Source organism: Aptenodytes patagonicus, chromosome 2 (genome assembly GCF_965638725.1).
Source record: "Aptenodytes patagonicus chromosome 2, bAptPat1.pri.cur, whole genome shotgun sequence".
Classification (NCBI taxonomy): domain Eukaryota; kingdom Metazoa; phylum Chordata; class Aves; order Sphenisciformes; family Spheniscidae; genus Aptenodytes; species Aptenodytes patagonicus.
Window position 1 is genome coordinate 124463174 of NC_134950.1, and position 15435 is coordinate 124478608.

At 40.4% G+C, this 15435-nt stretch overlaps 2 protein-coding genes across 5 annotated transcripts in view; one reads left to right on the forward strand and one right to left on the reverse strand.

Moving 5' to 3' along the window:
* On the reverse strand, positions 1-9616 carry METTL6 (methyltransferase 6, tRNA N3-cytidine). Of its 4 annotated transcripts, none has more exons than XM_076331089.1 (6): positions 9600-9616; positions 7124-7507; positions 6318-6452; positions 4878-5048; positions 3212-3353; positions 1-503 (listed from the first exon to the last, which is right to left on the reverse strand). In XM_076331089.1, exons 2-6 carry the CDS (start codon positions 7418-7420, stop codon positions 355-357), a joined length of 894 nt encoding a protein of 297 aa, XP_076187204.1. In that variant the 5' UTR covers positions 7421-7507; positions 9600-9616; the 3' UTR covers positions 1-354. The 4 variants fall into 4 exon arrangements, with proteins under 4 accessions (XP_076187204.1, XP_076187205.1, XP_076187202.1 ...); XM_076331090.1 differs by lacking the exon at positions 9600-9616 and adding an exon at positions 9099-9121; XM_076331087.1 differs by lacking the exon at positions 9600-9616 and adding an exon at positions 9052-9115.
* The window catches only part of EAF1 (ELL associated factor 1), a 20018-nt gene continuing 13811 nt past the window's right edge, over positions 9229-15435 (forward strand). The window contains exons 1-2 of the mRNA XM_076331092.1: positions 9229-9342; positions 12940-13034. Of these exons, the coding sequence (XP_076187207.1) occupies positions 9240-9342; positions 12940-13034 (198 nt within the window). The 5' untranslated portion in view covers positions 9229-9239. The remainder of the gene's footprint in view (positions 9343-12939; positions 13035-15435) is intronic.

Genomic DNA, 15435 nt, shown 5'->3' on the forward strand with positions numbered 1-15435 from the left:
TTATTTAAAAAATAGTTTTTAATAAAAACGGAAATAACAGTTATGATAATTTTAAGCACTAGTTTTCATTAGTTATTAACCATATTCAGTGTGCTTTACCTGATCCTCCAACAATGCTGCACAGGATTTACTTTAGAAGCAGGAATACAGATACTCAACAGGTTGCCTGCATCACTAAACTATCTTAAATCTGAATTAGAAATAGCATTCATATTTTGTATCTGAGGATGAAAACCAACAAGAGGTACTGGATGCAGTCATTTCTGGTTTACCAGAAAGATGAGCACACACAAGGAAAAACTACGTGCTAGCTTCCATTTCAAACAAGCAATGCTGTTGCTAATCAGCAAGAACTTATGTCTTACTGAAAGGCTTTTGAAATTTGCTTTGAAGAAAAACTCTTGGAACACGCAAGTCTTCTTTCCTATTCACAGTTTCTCGCTGCACATATTCATTGACCACTTGCTCATATCCCTCAGCCTTGAAAAGCTGAGACAAGAACTCTGAAAAAGAATTTAAAAAATAAGATGAAATATTATGTTTAAGCTATTTTTAAAACACTAGTCAGCATTTATATAAGCATATGTTCTTATGTGTTACAGCATGAAAAATCACACAGGCCTTCAGGTTTCAAGCTGTTCTATGCAGGCAGACTACTGAATAAAAAATCAATACAGATCTCCCTTAGAAACATCAACCTTAGCCAAACAGCTTGCAAAACTGGGGCTTAAGCTAGTTACTCAGTTTAGTTTCCAAAACTAAATGAGTCTTGGATGTGATCTCTTAGTTTTATTGAGCCTTGTCATTCTCCTTTGTGACTGACACCAGTGCATTTTCGCTTTGTGCAGCTGACCTTCGCTAGCTGAATACATCACTTATTTCAAATATTTCAAAGGTAATTCAGCCTTGTAGATGCATCTCTGCTTGAGGAAGAATACCACCCTATGTTACCACACATTCACATGCCACTGCTCAACAGAAAAACAGACAAAATGGCAAAGTGGATATAGTGGTACCAAGCCTCCACTAAGTCAAACTGAAAGTACTTTCCATAAACAAAAGAATCTTACTCAAAGCATATCTCCCTTAGGGAAGGCAGAAGCACCTCACAAACAGCGTGACCTATGCAGCAGAGAGGGCTGCTCATGCTGTTGACTTGTCATGTTAATTAAAAATCATCACTTTTCCTTTCCCGCACCTCGTATCATTAACTCAGGTGGTAATTTCACAATAAATTTAAGCCATTCTAAACTTGTGCTACTTGATAGAAAATAAAGACATGCCATTTTTTCACTGCTCAGGGGGATCAGCTAGATGAAACAGCTGATCATGTGGGTACAGGAACCCCAGCACTAGAAAAGGTGGTGCGTTGAGGAAGAAAGATGAGACCACCCACTTTGGTGGTAGTGCAGGCTTATGTCAACCTAAGCTCATCATGAAGCCACAAGCACTGGTTGTAAACATAGTGTGTTCATGTAAAATGGGAGACCCACATCAATGAAATATAAATAAACAGCACTTAATTGTGGACCTATTGAAATCTCATTGTGAGGAAGTTGCACATATTTCATAACTCAAAATTACAACCATGCATTCCTCCACAAATTTAATATTCTTTCAAACAGTGGAAGAATGGATTTTTTTTTTCCATGGAAGAAGCTCAGTGTTGTTATCTGAGGCCAGACATGTTATAAATAAGCATCATTCAAATCATCCCATGCAGCAATTACTTGGTCTACCAGTGTAGTGCTAAACAAATGAAAAATAGCATGGGTTGCAAACTGTGTGGAAATGATGGGAGTCATGTTTCTAGTAACAAAAGAATTCTCAAGCATTAAGCAATATTTATATGAAAACTAGTGAGACGAATGAGATCATAATGATTAAAAATGGGAGCAGAGGTGGTCCATGAGACAGTCACAGACCAGCCCAAGACAAAATAATTGCTAACATGAGCAATATAAGACAAATTCTCTCTTTTCTCCTTCCTTCCTCTTCCTCCTCCCTACCTCAATTCTTCCCCCAAAGCAAACATGCATACTAGCAAGGAATTTCTCATTCAGAAACAATTCTAACACACAATAAAAATGGGATTTAAAATTCCACAGCTAGGTCAGTCTCTTATTTGTTCCCTTTAGCATCCATTCTCTTTGCAAGAGCTAATTGTTTAAACAGAACTAAAAAAATCACTCAATAAATAACAGTTCTAGAAATGCTTCAATGAAGCTGTAGCACAGCCTGCATTATCTTAGATTTCATCATTGTCCTATAAAGAATAGAGAGAGCTCAGACAAGATTAATGATTTTTATGTATCAGAAGCAATTAAGTAATATGTTATGTCATAAAATGTGAATAACATTTACTTGGCTCCAAATCGGTCTCTTCAGTGGCTGTATTTTGCTTTAGACTAAGAACAGAGAGCCCCACAGAAACAGACACACAGCTCTTATTACACAATGCCCTATAACTGATAGGGGGAAGTAACAGTTCACTAAAGTTTAGCATGAGGAATTGGGAGTTAGAAGACGAGCTATAATCCCAACTCATTGTGAGAGTCTAAGCAAATTCCTTCATGTCTATGCGCTTCAAATTCTCCACCAGTAAACTGCAATAATGACCTTCCTTCCTAAAGCATTACGAGCACTGAACGACAAACTGTTTAAATAGTGTATCACATGAAAATGTTTTTTGCATCATCTTTACTAAAAAAACAGAAGACAGAGTGACCGCAGCCAGTCAGTACTATCTCAGCAGGATTTGTGCACAAGCTTTTCAAGCGCTGTAGTCATGGTTCTGCTTTAGAAGTCATGGACTTCTTCACTAGACCTCATCTTGCAAACAAGGCATAGCCTTGCAAAAAGAACGATGCCAAGATAACTGCTTAGTTGCTTCATGAAGATGATGAGTTAAGTTACTGAACATTGTTCTTTTTCCCTCAGATATAAATCTGAATGAAATTCAGCAAATTCAGAAACTGCTGCTCTTGGCACATTATAGCACATACAAAAAGCCTGTAAACAAGAAAGTGCTCCAAAAAGTCCTGCCAGTCTAAATACCCTCTTCCTCCCAAAAAGGATGGCAAATGAAGTACACCACGATTTAACAGTTCATCTGTGTAAAACAAAACTTCCATGGGCATGTTGGCAATTCCCTGAAGCAAATTTAAACAGAAGATTCACAGAAAAGAAAGCACTCTACAGTATGTCTTACCTTCAGTAAAAAAATATGATCTTGTCCCATCTTGTCTAACATAAAAGTTTTCTCCAAGTTTGCTGCCAGATTTAAACCTGAGCATTGCATGATCATACAGTCCATAGTCTCTGAACAAGACACACTTGCCTGGCTTTAATACCTGTCACATAATACATATATGTTTTAGTAAGGTAAATGGATTTAGCTATATATATATTTATTTGTATACACATACAGACACATACACATATAACTAGGACAAGGTATCCTAACACATTCAATACAAAAGCAATATATATATATTGAATTCATTCCCTGTGCCACAAAAAGTTGTATATAAACTGGATTGTCCGCTCTTAAAAATGCTTCCCCATGAACAGTAGACTACAAATAGTTTTAAGATACCTGTTTGGGTGCTGATCAGCTAGATAAGCTTTTTGTAACACTCTTCAAATACAGAGGAAAGAAGAAAATATACAGTTTAACAACAACAATTAAGTCCTAACAGGGCATTTTCTTTGTTGGGTAGTATACTGTCTAGCACCGGATTTTGCTTAATGATTAACAACAAAATTTAGAATACCATGACATTTCTTTTTTCATGTGAGAAAGAAAAATGTTGCAATATAGTAAGAAATAAAAAAGGAACAATTTCAGGAAAATGGGTTGCAGGTTTGGGTTTTTTTTAAATTGCTCTTTGGTAAAGAAATCAAGCCATAAAGACTTTAAAATTTAGAAATACGTGGTCATTGGCCATGCTGACTTTAGATATTTAATGCATGCAACTTTCCTACCTTATCAAATACCAGCTGTATTTGTTAGAGGAGAAAAGGAGTACTTGCCACTTGCAAGTTTGTGCAGAAACCTACAAGCGAGTTAAATGAGCCAGGCATCTCCACAAAGAAAACAGTAATTAGCCTTCTCATGTGCACAAGCTAAGAACCAATCCTGACTTTGGAAAACAGCTGAAGATATACCAAAAAATCTAACATTCCCTTTCGAACTACTGATGATAAAACAAACAGGATATCTGATAATATAAAACCCCAAATACACACATATGCATAAATAAAAAATATGTTGACTATTTGCCTCTGCAGTCAATATATGACATCTCGGGGAAATTCAGAACAATCACAATTCAGATTGTTTAAACCACCCTCTGGATGGGCCTATCCTAGCCTATCAACTAACAAAGGCAGCCCACAGAGATAAGTCTCTCTAGATTAATGTTGATCTCTGAACACCCCACTTCTAAATCACCACAGTAAGTGTGTTTAATAATAACAATAACATCCTAACTGCAAGTCACTGTATCTTCTGGAAGTCAATTTTGGTTCACTGTCATTCACACCTTATCAATACAAACATTTCTGCAATACATAAACATTATTTGTAGCATACAACCTAGGAGCCCAAGTCACAGGATCAAGATACCTTTTTGTTATGTTGATGGTATGCATTAGGCCAGAATCCAAACAACTTCACAATACCAAGAGAGAAAAAAAAACACTGTAAAACATATTTTAGTCCCGTACACTAGGTGAACTAACTAAATACATCCATGGAATATAGTATTAAAGATCACCATTACAAGAGGGCTTATTTTCTCAGAAAAAAAATTGTACTTTCAAGCTAAAAAGAAGGAAAGTGCTTTAAAGGCTGTAAAATCAGCTGGTTTTACCTTGTAAATGTTCTTCAAGACAAGATGCATTTTGTCAGGATGAATGGCAGAAAGCACAAATATAAGTGTGACAACATCCACAGAATCTGCTGGTATATTTTCTAGAAGATCATCTTTGGTAAGATCACATTGGAACACTTTACATCTTTCAGTACTGTATAAGGCATTTTTCTAGGGAAATGAAAAGAGCATGCCTTCACTGAAAATTAGCAGCATTTGTTATTGCAAAAAAGTAAAAAACTTGTGAAACTAATCAGTAAAGTGACACAAAACATGGTGGCAAAAGAACATTAACTTCCAACAGGTGACTAATGCAATCAGAAATTCCTTGCTGCTGTAGTGAAAGTACAACTACTAGAATAGTCTGTTCTCAGGAATTTGAGAAGGAATGTGTGTTAAGACCGTTCAGAAAACATACCAGTTCCATTTTACCACTGCTTCTACTCTTTAAAAATACAGAAATATTATTAAAAGAAATTCTGTCTTACAAGGTGATCAAAGTACAGTTCTTGAGCTACAAGTAGACTGTAAACAGTTTGGGTTCATGTCACATAACCTGCAGCTGGGCTGTTCTAGCCCACAGTTTTGCTGGGTAAAAGGAAACCTGGTCTTGGCAAGAAAGTTCAGCAAGAGCTGTGGAGGCAGACACCACTAAGTCATCCAAAACCCAAGGACACACTCAGCCCAACTGCATCTTGCAGTGCAGCTGTGGCATCCCAGGGAGCTGCTGTCCTCTCCTGTTTGCCACACATATTTCTTCCCCTCTTTCCCATGAGACATGCAGTATGTGTCTTGTGGTTCTCAGTCACAAATGTCCCACAAGGGAATGCTTTCAAATAACAGATACATAGAAATTTACCTGTGATTACAAACTTAATAAACCAGGAGACTTTTAAAGCCCAAAGCCCCCACCAGCCTTGCTGGAAGACTTAACTTTGGACTGCAGTACCACTTACCTATGAATAAGTACAAACATACCTATTTCTAATCAGGCTACACATTTCCTTAACAATAACTTTCATAGCCCTGTTTTCAAGATTCTCCCTGGGACCTCCTCTGCCCCACAAATATCAAGGGCAAACTTCCATCCCAAACAAATTTTGCTTGTACTGTACAGTCAGCAGAGACATAGTAGTGCTCCCAAAAAAACAGTCTTCACAAATCATTCAAGTAATATACATATATTACCACAATGCTACAATTTGACGCTGAAAAACTAGGTCTTGAGCAATGATTCGGCTTCTTGCATAGGAGCTCCACCGAAATGGATCAGTCTCCATTTTTTGGCAAAAGCTATTCTACCCTTCTTACAAAAAGGAAGGCAAGAGAAGTGTGTCCTTCCAGTCATTTGTAATTTCAGAAGCTTCTAAAGACACTCTAAAGTGTCTTTACTCTAAAAAGTAACTAAACTCTAAAAGAAGTTCCAAATATCACACCAACCTTCACATACTCAACAGCTCTAGGAGAGAAATCACAGGCATATGCAAAAATATTCGGATCTTCTTCTAGGAGTGGAAACAAGCAGTTCCCAACCCCACAGCCTGCTTCCAGAATGGTCAGTTTCTGATCTGCAAACTGGGGAGGAAGAAATCCAAGATAAAGCACATCATTTTTGTTTTCCTCATGATATTAGTAGAGACACTGTTCAATCAGCATTTTAAAAGCTATAATCAATTTTAATTACCATTGATTCAAAAACCAAAGTAGGCATCCATTGGATAATCTGACACTACAAAACAAATCTTGATTTCTGCAAAATTACAAATCTTTTTAGAATACATTAATATTTCTTTAGTCATCTACCCCTTAAGTAATCAACAGATTGTTGTACCATTTCTGTCTTGTCTTTCGTTCAGCTATAATGAAGAACAAATGCATCTGGCTATTCCCCTCAACAAGGTTTTGCAATTAGCTTGTAATTCTGGATGCTTTTCTTTAAAGTAGTGTTCTGAAGTGCACCAACTTGCATCTGAAAACATCACATCACAGAGAGACAAGTTGTCTATTTAGGACACAAAACAAATATTCCAGATTTTGTTCTTAGTATCCAGTATGTCAATTATAAACTGAAACCGAACTGATGCATCTGATTCTGAGGCGGTATCTTTGATATCAAGAGAAACTACACAGGGCACTGCAAACTTAACATGTGACAGCTGTTACCCTAATGGCTTTGTTGTAAGTATTATTAAATCATTTGGAAACAATCAATCCCATCTTTTACAGAGGAAGTGTATAGATCTCACCTCCCGGCATGCTTTTAACTCTTGAAACTCTCTGGTTGTCCAATGTCTGTCTTTGAAGAAGTTGGTGCTGTTTCTTTTGTAAAACAAATCCCAGTTCTTCTGTGCCTCCTTCTCCAGTTTTAGTTGTTTGAACTCAGACACCAAAACCCGATCTTTTGCCAGTCTCTCAGCTTCTTCTGGGCTAAGGATTCTTGCACTATGGCCTTTTTTTTGGAAAGCACCATCTTCAGTAGATGTTGTTACTATATTTAAGCAATTGGCTGATGTGTTTTCTTGGAACATCCTAGATTCTTTCATGCAAATATGAATGCCAAACACCCAAGGGGGATTTTTTTTCTTTAGTGTATGTTTCCATCACTTAACTTAGGTAAAATAACTGAGGATCTAGAAGCAGAAGAAAAAATGAGAAAGTTACAGTGTGCACTTACTACGATTTTACAGTGATCTGTCCTACCTGATGGACTGCACGCCACCAGATTTCTCTTAATTTCAGAAATCCTCCATCCAAACTAACAACTGCATACGACATCACGCTGATGTCAAAGTTAAAGAAGATACTTAACAGAGTCTGCTGGTCTTCCCCTCTGCATCCTAGAAAGCTACCTAACAAGAGAAAGATGGTGCAGCTCTAAGCTTATTTTCACTAAAACTGACTTTAAAAGGAAAGCAAGGGCTTTGTTTGTTAACCCCAGTTAAAACACCTCAGAAAAATCGTAACTGAAAAACAGGTGACATTTAAAAGTCCCATTAAAGTTGATGAAACAAACTGTATTCATGTTAGCGTTTCTCCTTCCTGCTCTCACCTCTGTGAAAACATCAGCATTTACAACACCACGTCACTCGAACACAAGAGCAAAACCAGTACTGTGGCCAAAATGCCCATAGCCGGCCTGTGTCAGCACTCCTTCCACTGCCTCCTCCTGAGGATCTACACCGGTTTTAACAATCACACGTGGTTTTACTTTCAGAAGCTAACAAAAATGGAGCAATGAAAAGAGTTCTGCATAGGCTGGGAAGGGATCCAAATCCTTTTCCTCATGTTAAACTAGTTCTGACCTCTGCCTTGCCACAAACATCCAGATCCTGGAAGATGGCACATGTGAATTAAATGCTGCATGGCTCAGTAACTCCCAGGGAAGCCCAGGCAGCCAAAACGTGGCACTCATGTACGCCAGTGCCCAGAACCGGGCATTAGTGTCATTCCACCAAAATGGAAATGAGAAAAACCCAATACCCACCCTAAAGCAAAAAAAAGTAGTACTTCACTTATATGTTTTATCTTACATGATACAAACACGAACATAAAATACAAACGTGTGCAAATGAAATAAAGAACTGTCAAAATTTTGGCCAGCTTCATGGGAAACAGATGACACTCTTTTTCCTTCGAAAACAACAGAAAAGGTTACAGAGAAGAAGCTCCCTTGAAAGAAGTCTCTTCAAGAAGAGTATATCCTCAACAAAAAGCTTAATCAGCAAAATTTCTACTACGTGCCTGGCACGCTACAAAAAGATCAACGTTTATATTTCTTCATAGGACAAGCTAGAAAAAAAAATCCAAGCTAGTCCTTTCACTGACCCATTTGCGCTCAGAAAACGCTGTGGTGGGAAGCTAGCACGATGATAAACACGGTTTTAACAGCCTATGTTTAAGCTAACGAGCCTTTTAAAAGGTGTTTAATCCACCCCTAAGACCGCAAACAGATGATACCTCTATGCAAGCCCCCGGTCCCCTCACAGGGAAACTGGCTTCCCGCCAACAGCTGCTCCCTCAGAGGGGCCGGGGCCGCCACCGCCGCGCTGAATATCCCGGCAGGGAAGGCCCCTCCTGCCTTGCCCTCCCGAGGGCGGGGAGCACCGGGCTCCCACCTCTCCTCTGAGGGACGCCCCCCCAGGGACCCGCGCCCCCTCCACGGGGACAGCAGCACCTGCTCGGCCCAGCGCCCCCGTCTCGCCTCGCCTCGCTCCGCTGTACCCGCCGCCGCCGGCCCCGGAGCAGTTTCCCGGCTGCACTCGGCCCCCGGAAGGGCGCCGGGCGGCAGCGCACGGAGGAGAGGAAGGGACCGGCAGGATCGGGAGGGGAGGGGACGGGACGGGACCGGACCGGACCGGGGCCATGAACGGCTCGGCCAACTCGCTGCTGGACAAGGAGGAGCACCCGCTGCAGCTGGGCGAGAGCTTCGAGCGGCGGCCCAAGGCCTCCTTCCACACCATCCGCTGTGAGCGCCCACCCCCTCTCCCCGCCGGCGGGCCCCGCCGCGGCCGCCCCTTCCTCCCCCCTCTCCTCCCGCTCCCCGCGTCCCGTCCCCCTGCACCGGCGGCACTTCTCTTTCTGCCGCACCCACCCCTCCTGCCGGCGACCCCCTGTCCTCGGACCCCTTCCCGCCGGGCGGCTCCGGGGCGGGGGGCAGTACCTGCCCGGCGCCCCGCCATCTTCGCCAAGGTTTCCTCCCGGGGTCCCGCCGCGGTTTCTTACTCGTTAAGAGCCGTCCCTTCCCCGCCAGCCTACGGGGGCCTCCGGCCCGCCACGACGAAGCCTTCCAGTTGCCCTGGCCGCCCCTGCTCCTCACCGCTTCCTTCGTGCCGCCACCCCAGGGCTTCGTCCCCCCTCAGCGCCCGTCTCCCGCCCCCCTCAGCGCCCGTCTCCCCCCTGTCCCGCCCCCGCCTCAGCGCCCATCTTCCCTCCCACGAGTGTTTTCCCCACAGAGATGACCATCCCCGGCGGGCAGCGTGAGGGGAGAAAGGGAAGGTGGATGCCGGCTGAGAGCTCTGGTAGGGAGGAGGTTTGAGCGAGGCAGGCCGGGGAGGACGAACTGCTTGTGAAGATTTTCATGAAACGTGCGTGAATCGCTTAGGAGCACAAAGCCGTCCCCTCCGTGAGGGGGTGGCTTGCCATTGTATTTTTTTTTTTTTTTTTTTTTTCTGGCAGTTGCAGGACAGGTCACCGCAGGCCTCGGCCTGGCGGGAGCGCGTGGAGAGGAGCACGGCTGGTCGGCAGCCCAAGCGCCCGCAGTTTGATTTTTAGCTGGTTATGTTCGCGGTGAGGCAACGTGTAACCCAGCAGCCCCGTCCCTGGCTGTGCCGATTCCAGCCAGCTGTAATAAGTCACTTCCCACGAAAGCGAGCAGAAATGACTCAAACGCGTACAGTACTGCCTAATAAGTGTAAGATAAAACCTGAGGTAGGGTCTCGAGCAGTTATGAAGTCTTTTGAATAATTGGAAGAATATGTGTTTTTTTTAAAGACACCAGATATTATTCCAACTGCTCTATTCTAGCATTGGGTATGTTTAATTTCGTATTAGAAGATTGTTTTGAAGAGGAGATCACTGTATCTCTGTATTTGAATTCTGTGGGCAAGAAATTGCTTTTTCATCCCCTAAATGAATCCAGGATTTAAAATAAGTAGTAAATCACCAACAGTAAATGAAAATGATGCTAAACATATTTCAGTAGCTTTGTATTAAGGTGGGGAATTTACACGGTTAGCAGTAGGATTTTTTGTTTTGTGATGCATAATCCTGGGCCCAGTCTCATGGCCTGTATTCATACACTACGAGTAAGTAATTCTGGTGATATTAGTCACCCGAGTGCAACTTGAAAGAACAACTTTCTAGATTGAGCTGTTACTCAAGCAGATGGTCAATGACTGAGGCAAAGCTATTTTGCTCAATAGTAAACTCTGTCTAGTGGATTAACACTTAAATTTTGTGTGTTTCACCCCTCTGGTTATACATAATTACACCATGCTAAAAAATACCATACCATCTGTTTGGTACATTTAACTGTTTATACATAATACTGAACAGTTTTATCCAGCACTAACATACTCAAAAATCTCCATTTATAAATCAGAATTTTAAAATAGCCCAACTATCAAATGAATGAGATTGTTGTCTGATAGTGCATGAATTAAACCCAAGCCATACCCAGATAGAAATACACTGGATTTCTAGAATTGAAAGTGCTTCAATAATTAATTTCTTAAGAGATTGCAAAGCCAAAGCTCTTCAGACTACAACTGGAAGAATGCAGTTTTATTTCAAAAGAGCTTTCTGTGTGCTGTATTTCCCATCCATGACTTTCAAGTGAGATCTCTTCATTTCCTGGTTATAAATTTTTTTTTCTAATTGTTGATCTGGAATGATTTATCTGGGATCCGAGCATTATATTGTTCCTATAATCCTCTTCACACAAACTACAATAAGAGGATTTTGCAGGCTAAATTTGTTTCGGCCTTCTTAAAATACTTCATTCCTTTCCGTAATGTTTATGAAATACTGTACAGAAAAACTGGATTATCCCTGAAAAACACATCTTAAAAAACATTTGACTTTTGGAAAAAGGACTGTGGTTACATTTGGAGGGACATATGTGCACTCCATCTACAGCAAGATTAGCCAAGCACATACACCTAGTAAGCTAACCAAATGAAAACAATTTGTTGAGTGTTTGTTTAGAGTAACTATATTTTGCTGATACCTAAGAAAGAAGTGTGATAGTGATATCCTTTTAATTTAGTGACTGTGCTGTTGAAACTCTTGATCCCTTTTTGGCAAAGACACTAGCTCTTGTACAGCTGGTTTGTTTTATTTAGCAAGCTTGCACATAAAGTAGGTGGGAAACAATGGCTAGAAATAGATTGCTGAGATAAAAATGAAGGGTATGATTTGGTCTGGCAGTTAAGGCGTGAGTATTAAGTCAAGTGTGCTTGATTCTGCTGCTTGTGCTGTTAAAGTAAAACTCAATTAGACATTAATGTCCTCTTAATGAGAATTTATTACAAGCTGGGGTTTTGGGTTTTTTCTACAAATGTGCTTTGCATAGTGGAATTATATTTTACATTTGTTCTGAGATATTAATTTCTTAACTAATGCAGTAATTAAAAGCCTTGATCGTGAATATGATTGCACCTTTTCATATCCAAAGATGCTAGAATGGAATGGAGGCTTATTTTAAAAACAAACAAAACAGAAAGTATATCTGTCTGATCTTATTTCACTTTGTCTAAATCCTCTGCCAAAATATTACAGGTTCTGATAGGTTTTTCTGGTTTTTATGGCTCATCAGCACGACAGAATAACAAGGGGAAAATACTTTAAGTTAAAATGTTCTTAGTTCAAATAAATACACTAAGCAGAAGTGCTTTGTTTGGGAGACAAAGCATTCTACACAATGCAGCAAAAATACTTAAAACTAGGGTTAGTTTAAAGCCATTACAGTGTCTCACCTTAGTCATGCTTTCTATCCACAGTGGCTTCGGACTAGCATGGAGCCTGCTGAAGTAAGATCAGCGTCTCTTTTTTCCTCATAAGTGAGATCTGAGGTCTCCTCTACCCTTGAGGAGGTATTGTGGAGGCAAGATGGCTGTTAAATAGCCAGAAATATCAGTAAGGCTAAATAAGTTGGTGTCACTAAATTAGTCTTTGTCACAGAGAGAGTCCTCAGGTTTGGAATTGGCAGGAGCCACACAGAGTCCTGGGTCTTGAAGTTGATACTCTTTTGAGATGCATGGTACAGTTTTACACTTGCCTGCAAAATTAAGTGTCGCTCAAAGCCTGGGGTTTGGTCTTCAAACACAAGGTCTAGAACCTTATTTCCATTTTAAAAAGGAAGTTCAGAATCTGGTAACATCGTGAGACTAGGGCGCTGAGCATAGACACACTGTACTGGTGTGTTATTCCACCCCTGCTGTAAACACTAGCATGTATTTTAGCATTCCCTATAATCACAGTAAATGTGCAGTGACTCTTTGCAGGGCAGGATGACGCTTCTGAAGACTCTAAGAAATGTAATCGTAATTGTTTTCCTCTTTAGATGATTTTAAGCCAGCATCGATTGATACATCTTGTGAGGGGGACCTCCAAGTTGGTAAAGGAGATGACGTAACAATCACTTTGCCACATATTCCAGTAAGTTTGTTATATATGTGTCCTTGTTTACTCTCCAACAAATTTGCAATGTAGTTACAGTCTAATGTAAATGTTGTTTTCACTTTCATCTTTGTTAATACAAGTGGGTTCAATATTTGAGCAGCCAGACTGGTAGTGTGTTACCTTAGGAAAGGACTGTACAACTGAATCTTTGTGAAGGGTTATATTTGTGAGGTTCCAGTTTGTTCTTTACTTTTGATTCCTTCCTTCCTACTCTTCCTTGAATAACAAGAAGACTTTTACTGTTAGCTGAAGCTCTATACCTGGTTTCCATCCATTTTTAGTGCTATGGCTTAATGAAGAAAGGCAGAGTAATTTGGGCTTTAGTCAATGTTTGATGTTCAGAAGCCACAGGTAGGTCTGTAAGGATATTCTTCCTATTACTAAAAAATGTACAGATAGCGTAGAGGGTTCCCTGCCTTTAGCTTTATCAGTGGAAGCAAGGGAGATGGTTCTGGTGAGTGGCAATGAAGTGGTTTCCCATCCACTTCCTCCTCAAATTATGCCATAAAGATCTACTGTGTGAGGATGATGGTCGAACAGCCATAAAACAAGTGATCAAACTGTTTATAGGCGTAGCTGTTTTGTAATTGAAGGTTCAGTGGTTTCCTTACCAAAACAAAAGAAAGTGCTTGCATGCCGGAACCGAATTTGTTTATTAGCTGAAGCTAATGCTATGTGTCAAGCCAATAAATCAGAATTCACAGACATCGATGGGTTTGGTGGTTGCAGGGGGGTACCAGTCAGTTTGGAAGCCGTGTGTCAGATCCTTTTGGTATTGTTTATTCTAGCATGTTGGTGTTTTATCACAGTACCATCACCTACCAATTAAATTTGCACTGAATGAGGCTTTAGCCTGCTTCCCCCGCTCCTGTTTTTTATATGGCTTTGGTCACCTTTAGTGCTGCAGGAGGTCACGTACTGGTTTTTGTCTATAAAAATGATGAATGTGGTAGCGCTATTTGAGAGCAGGTAACAGTACGATTAATAGCAGTGGCATTCATCTTCGATCGACTGGGAACAGTGTTGTTCATTCATCTTTTGTGTTGAACAACATCACTTGTAATGTTCCTTTCCGAATCTCTGTACTGATGAGTTTAATTTGGTTGTCTTCCCATGAGTATGAACAGCTTTAAGCTTATAGTATGCTTCGGAGGCTTAGGCAGCTAACTGCACTAAATGCAGCCACCGTGCGTATGCTGTTCCAAGGCAGTGCTGCCTGTGTCCCAGACAGAGAACTGGAGAACACTGAGCATGCTGGAAAAGAGTGAGAAGTTTTGAGATCGTTTCATCCTGACAAGATTTACTGAATTTCTTGGATCCTGCTTTGCTTCTCAGTGGCCCAACAACTGGATAGTATTCAGATTCTAAGTTGTTTTTTGAAATTGCCTGGTCCCTGAGGATACCTCTGGTAATTTGCTCAGTGGAGGCGTTTTGGTGTCCCTTGCTGCTTGGATAAACTGAGGTACTATTTCTACACGTGAATTTAGTGGCTTTAATATTTGATAAACAGTCTTGGTTGGGGAAGTGAAGAATTTCTGTTTGTTAAAAAACCCTCACGCATGGAAAAAAAATTGATTAAATGTCACCTGTTTCACCTACCTTCTTCTATACTGTAATCAGCAGAATCTGTAAGCCAGTGTTATTTAGGCACTAACATAAAACCTAAACATTTAATTTTAAGTAGAAGGGCGGGACTGTTAATTTGATTAAGCAGGGTTCCATTTCTGCGTATTTTTTTAGCCAAAATCACAGTCTTTCCTCAGTTAGGAGGCTTCTGGGTAGCAGAACGATAGCCAACAAACTGATGAATTTTCATTGAATTTGTGCTTTACACATTTCTTGACTTAGTTGTCAGCAGCAAGCAGGATTTGACTTTCAGCTTGCTTTTTATTCTCTTAAATGTTGCTTTCCTCTCTTAAATGTAGGAATGATAAAAATGTAACATGCCTTTGAAGACCAGACTTTGTTGAGACATCTTTTCTGAATCCTATCTATATCTCTTACTGTATCTTTGTTGGGAATTCAGGTTTTTCTCCCTTACTGTTTCAAAGTCATTTTAAATTAAAACATATTCTATTTATTAGCAATATGGAGAATAGGAATTGCATTCTGAGTGGTTAAAATATGATTGTTCATTTTTGCTACTCAGAATGAAATGTAGAAGAGTGTATTTTTTCCTTTTCTCCCCGATTTTGGTTGCTTTCTTACAGCATGTGCAAAGGTGCACATGAATAAACTTTTTTTAAGTTTCTTTTGTACAGTAGCTATACATTACAGAGAAGTCTGAGGTTTCATAGCTGAGAACATATTTCCGTATATCCCCTTTGAGTAACATGTCCTTTTTTGACATGGCCAGGTGTGTGTCCATACTGCTATG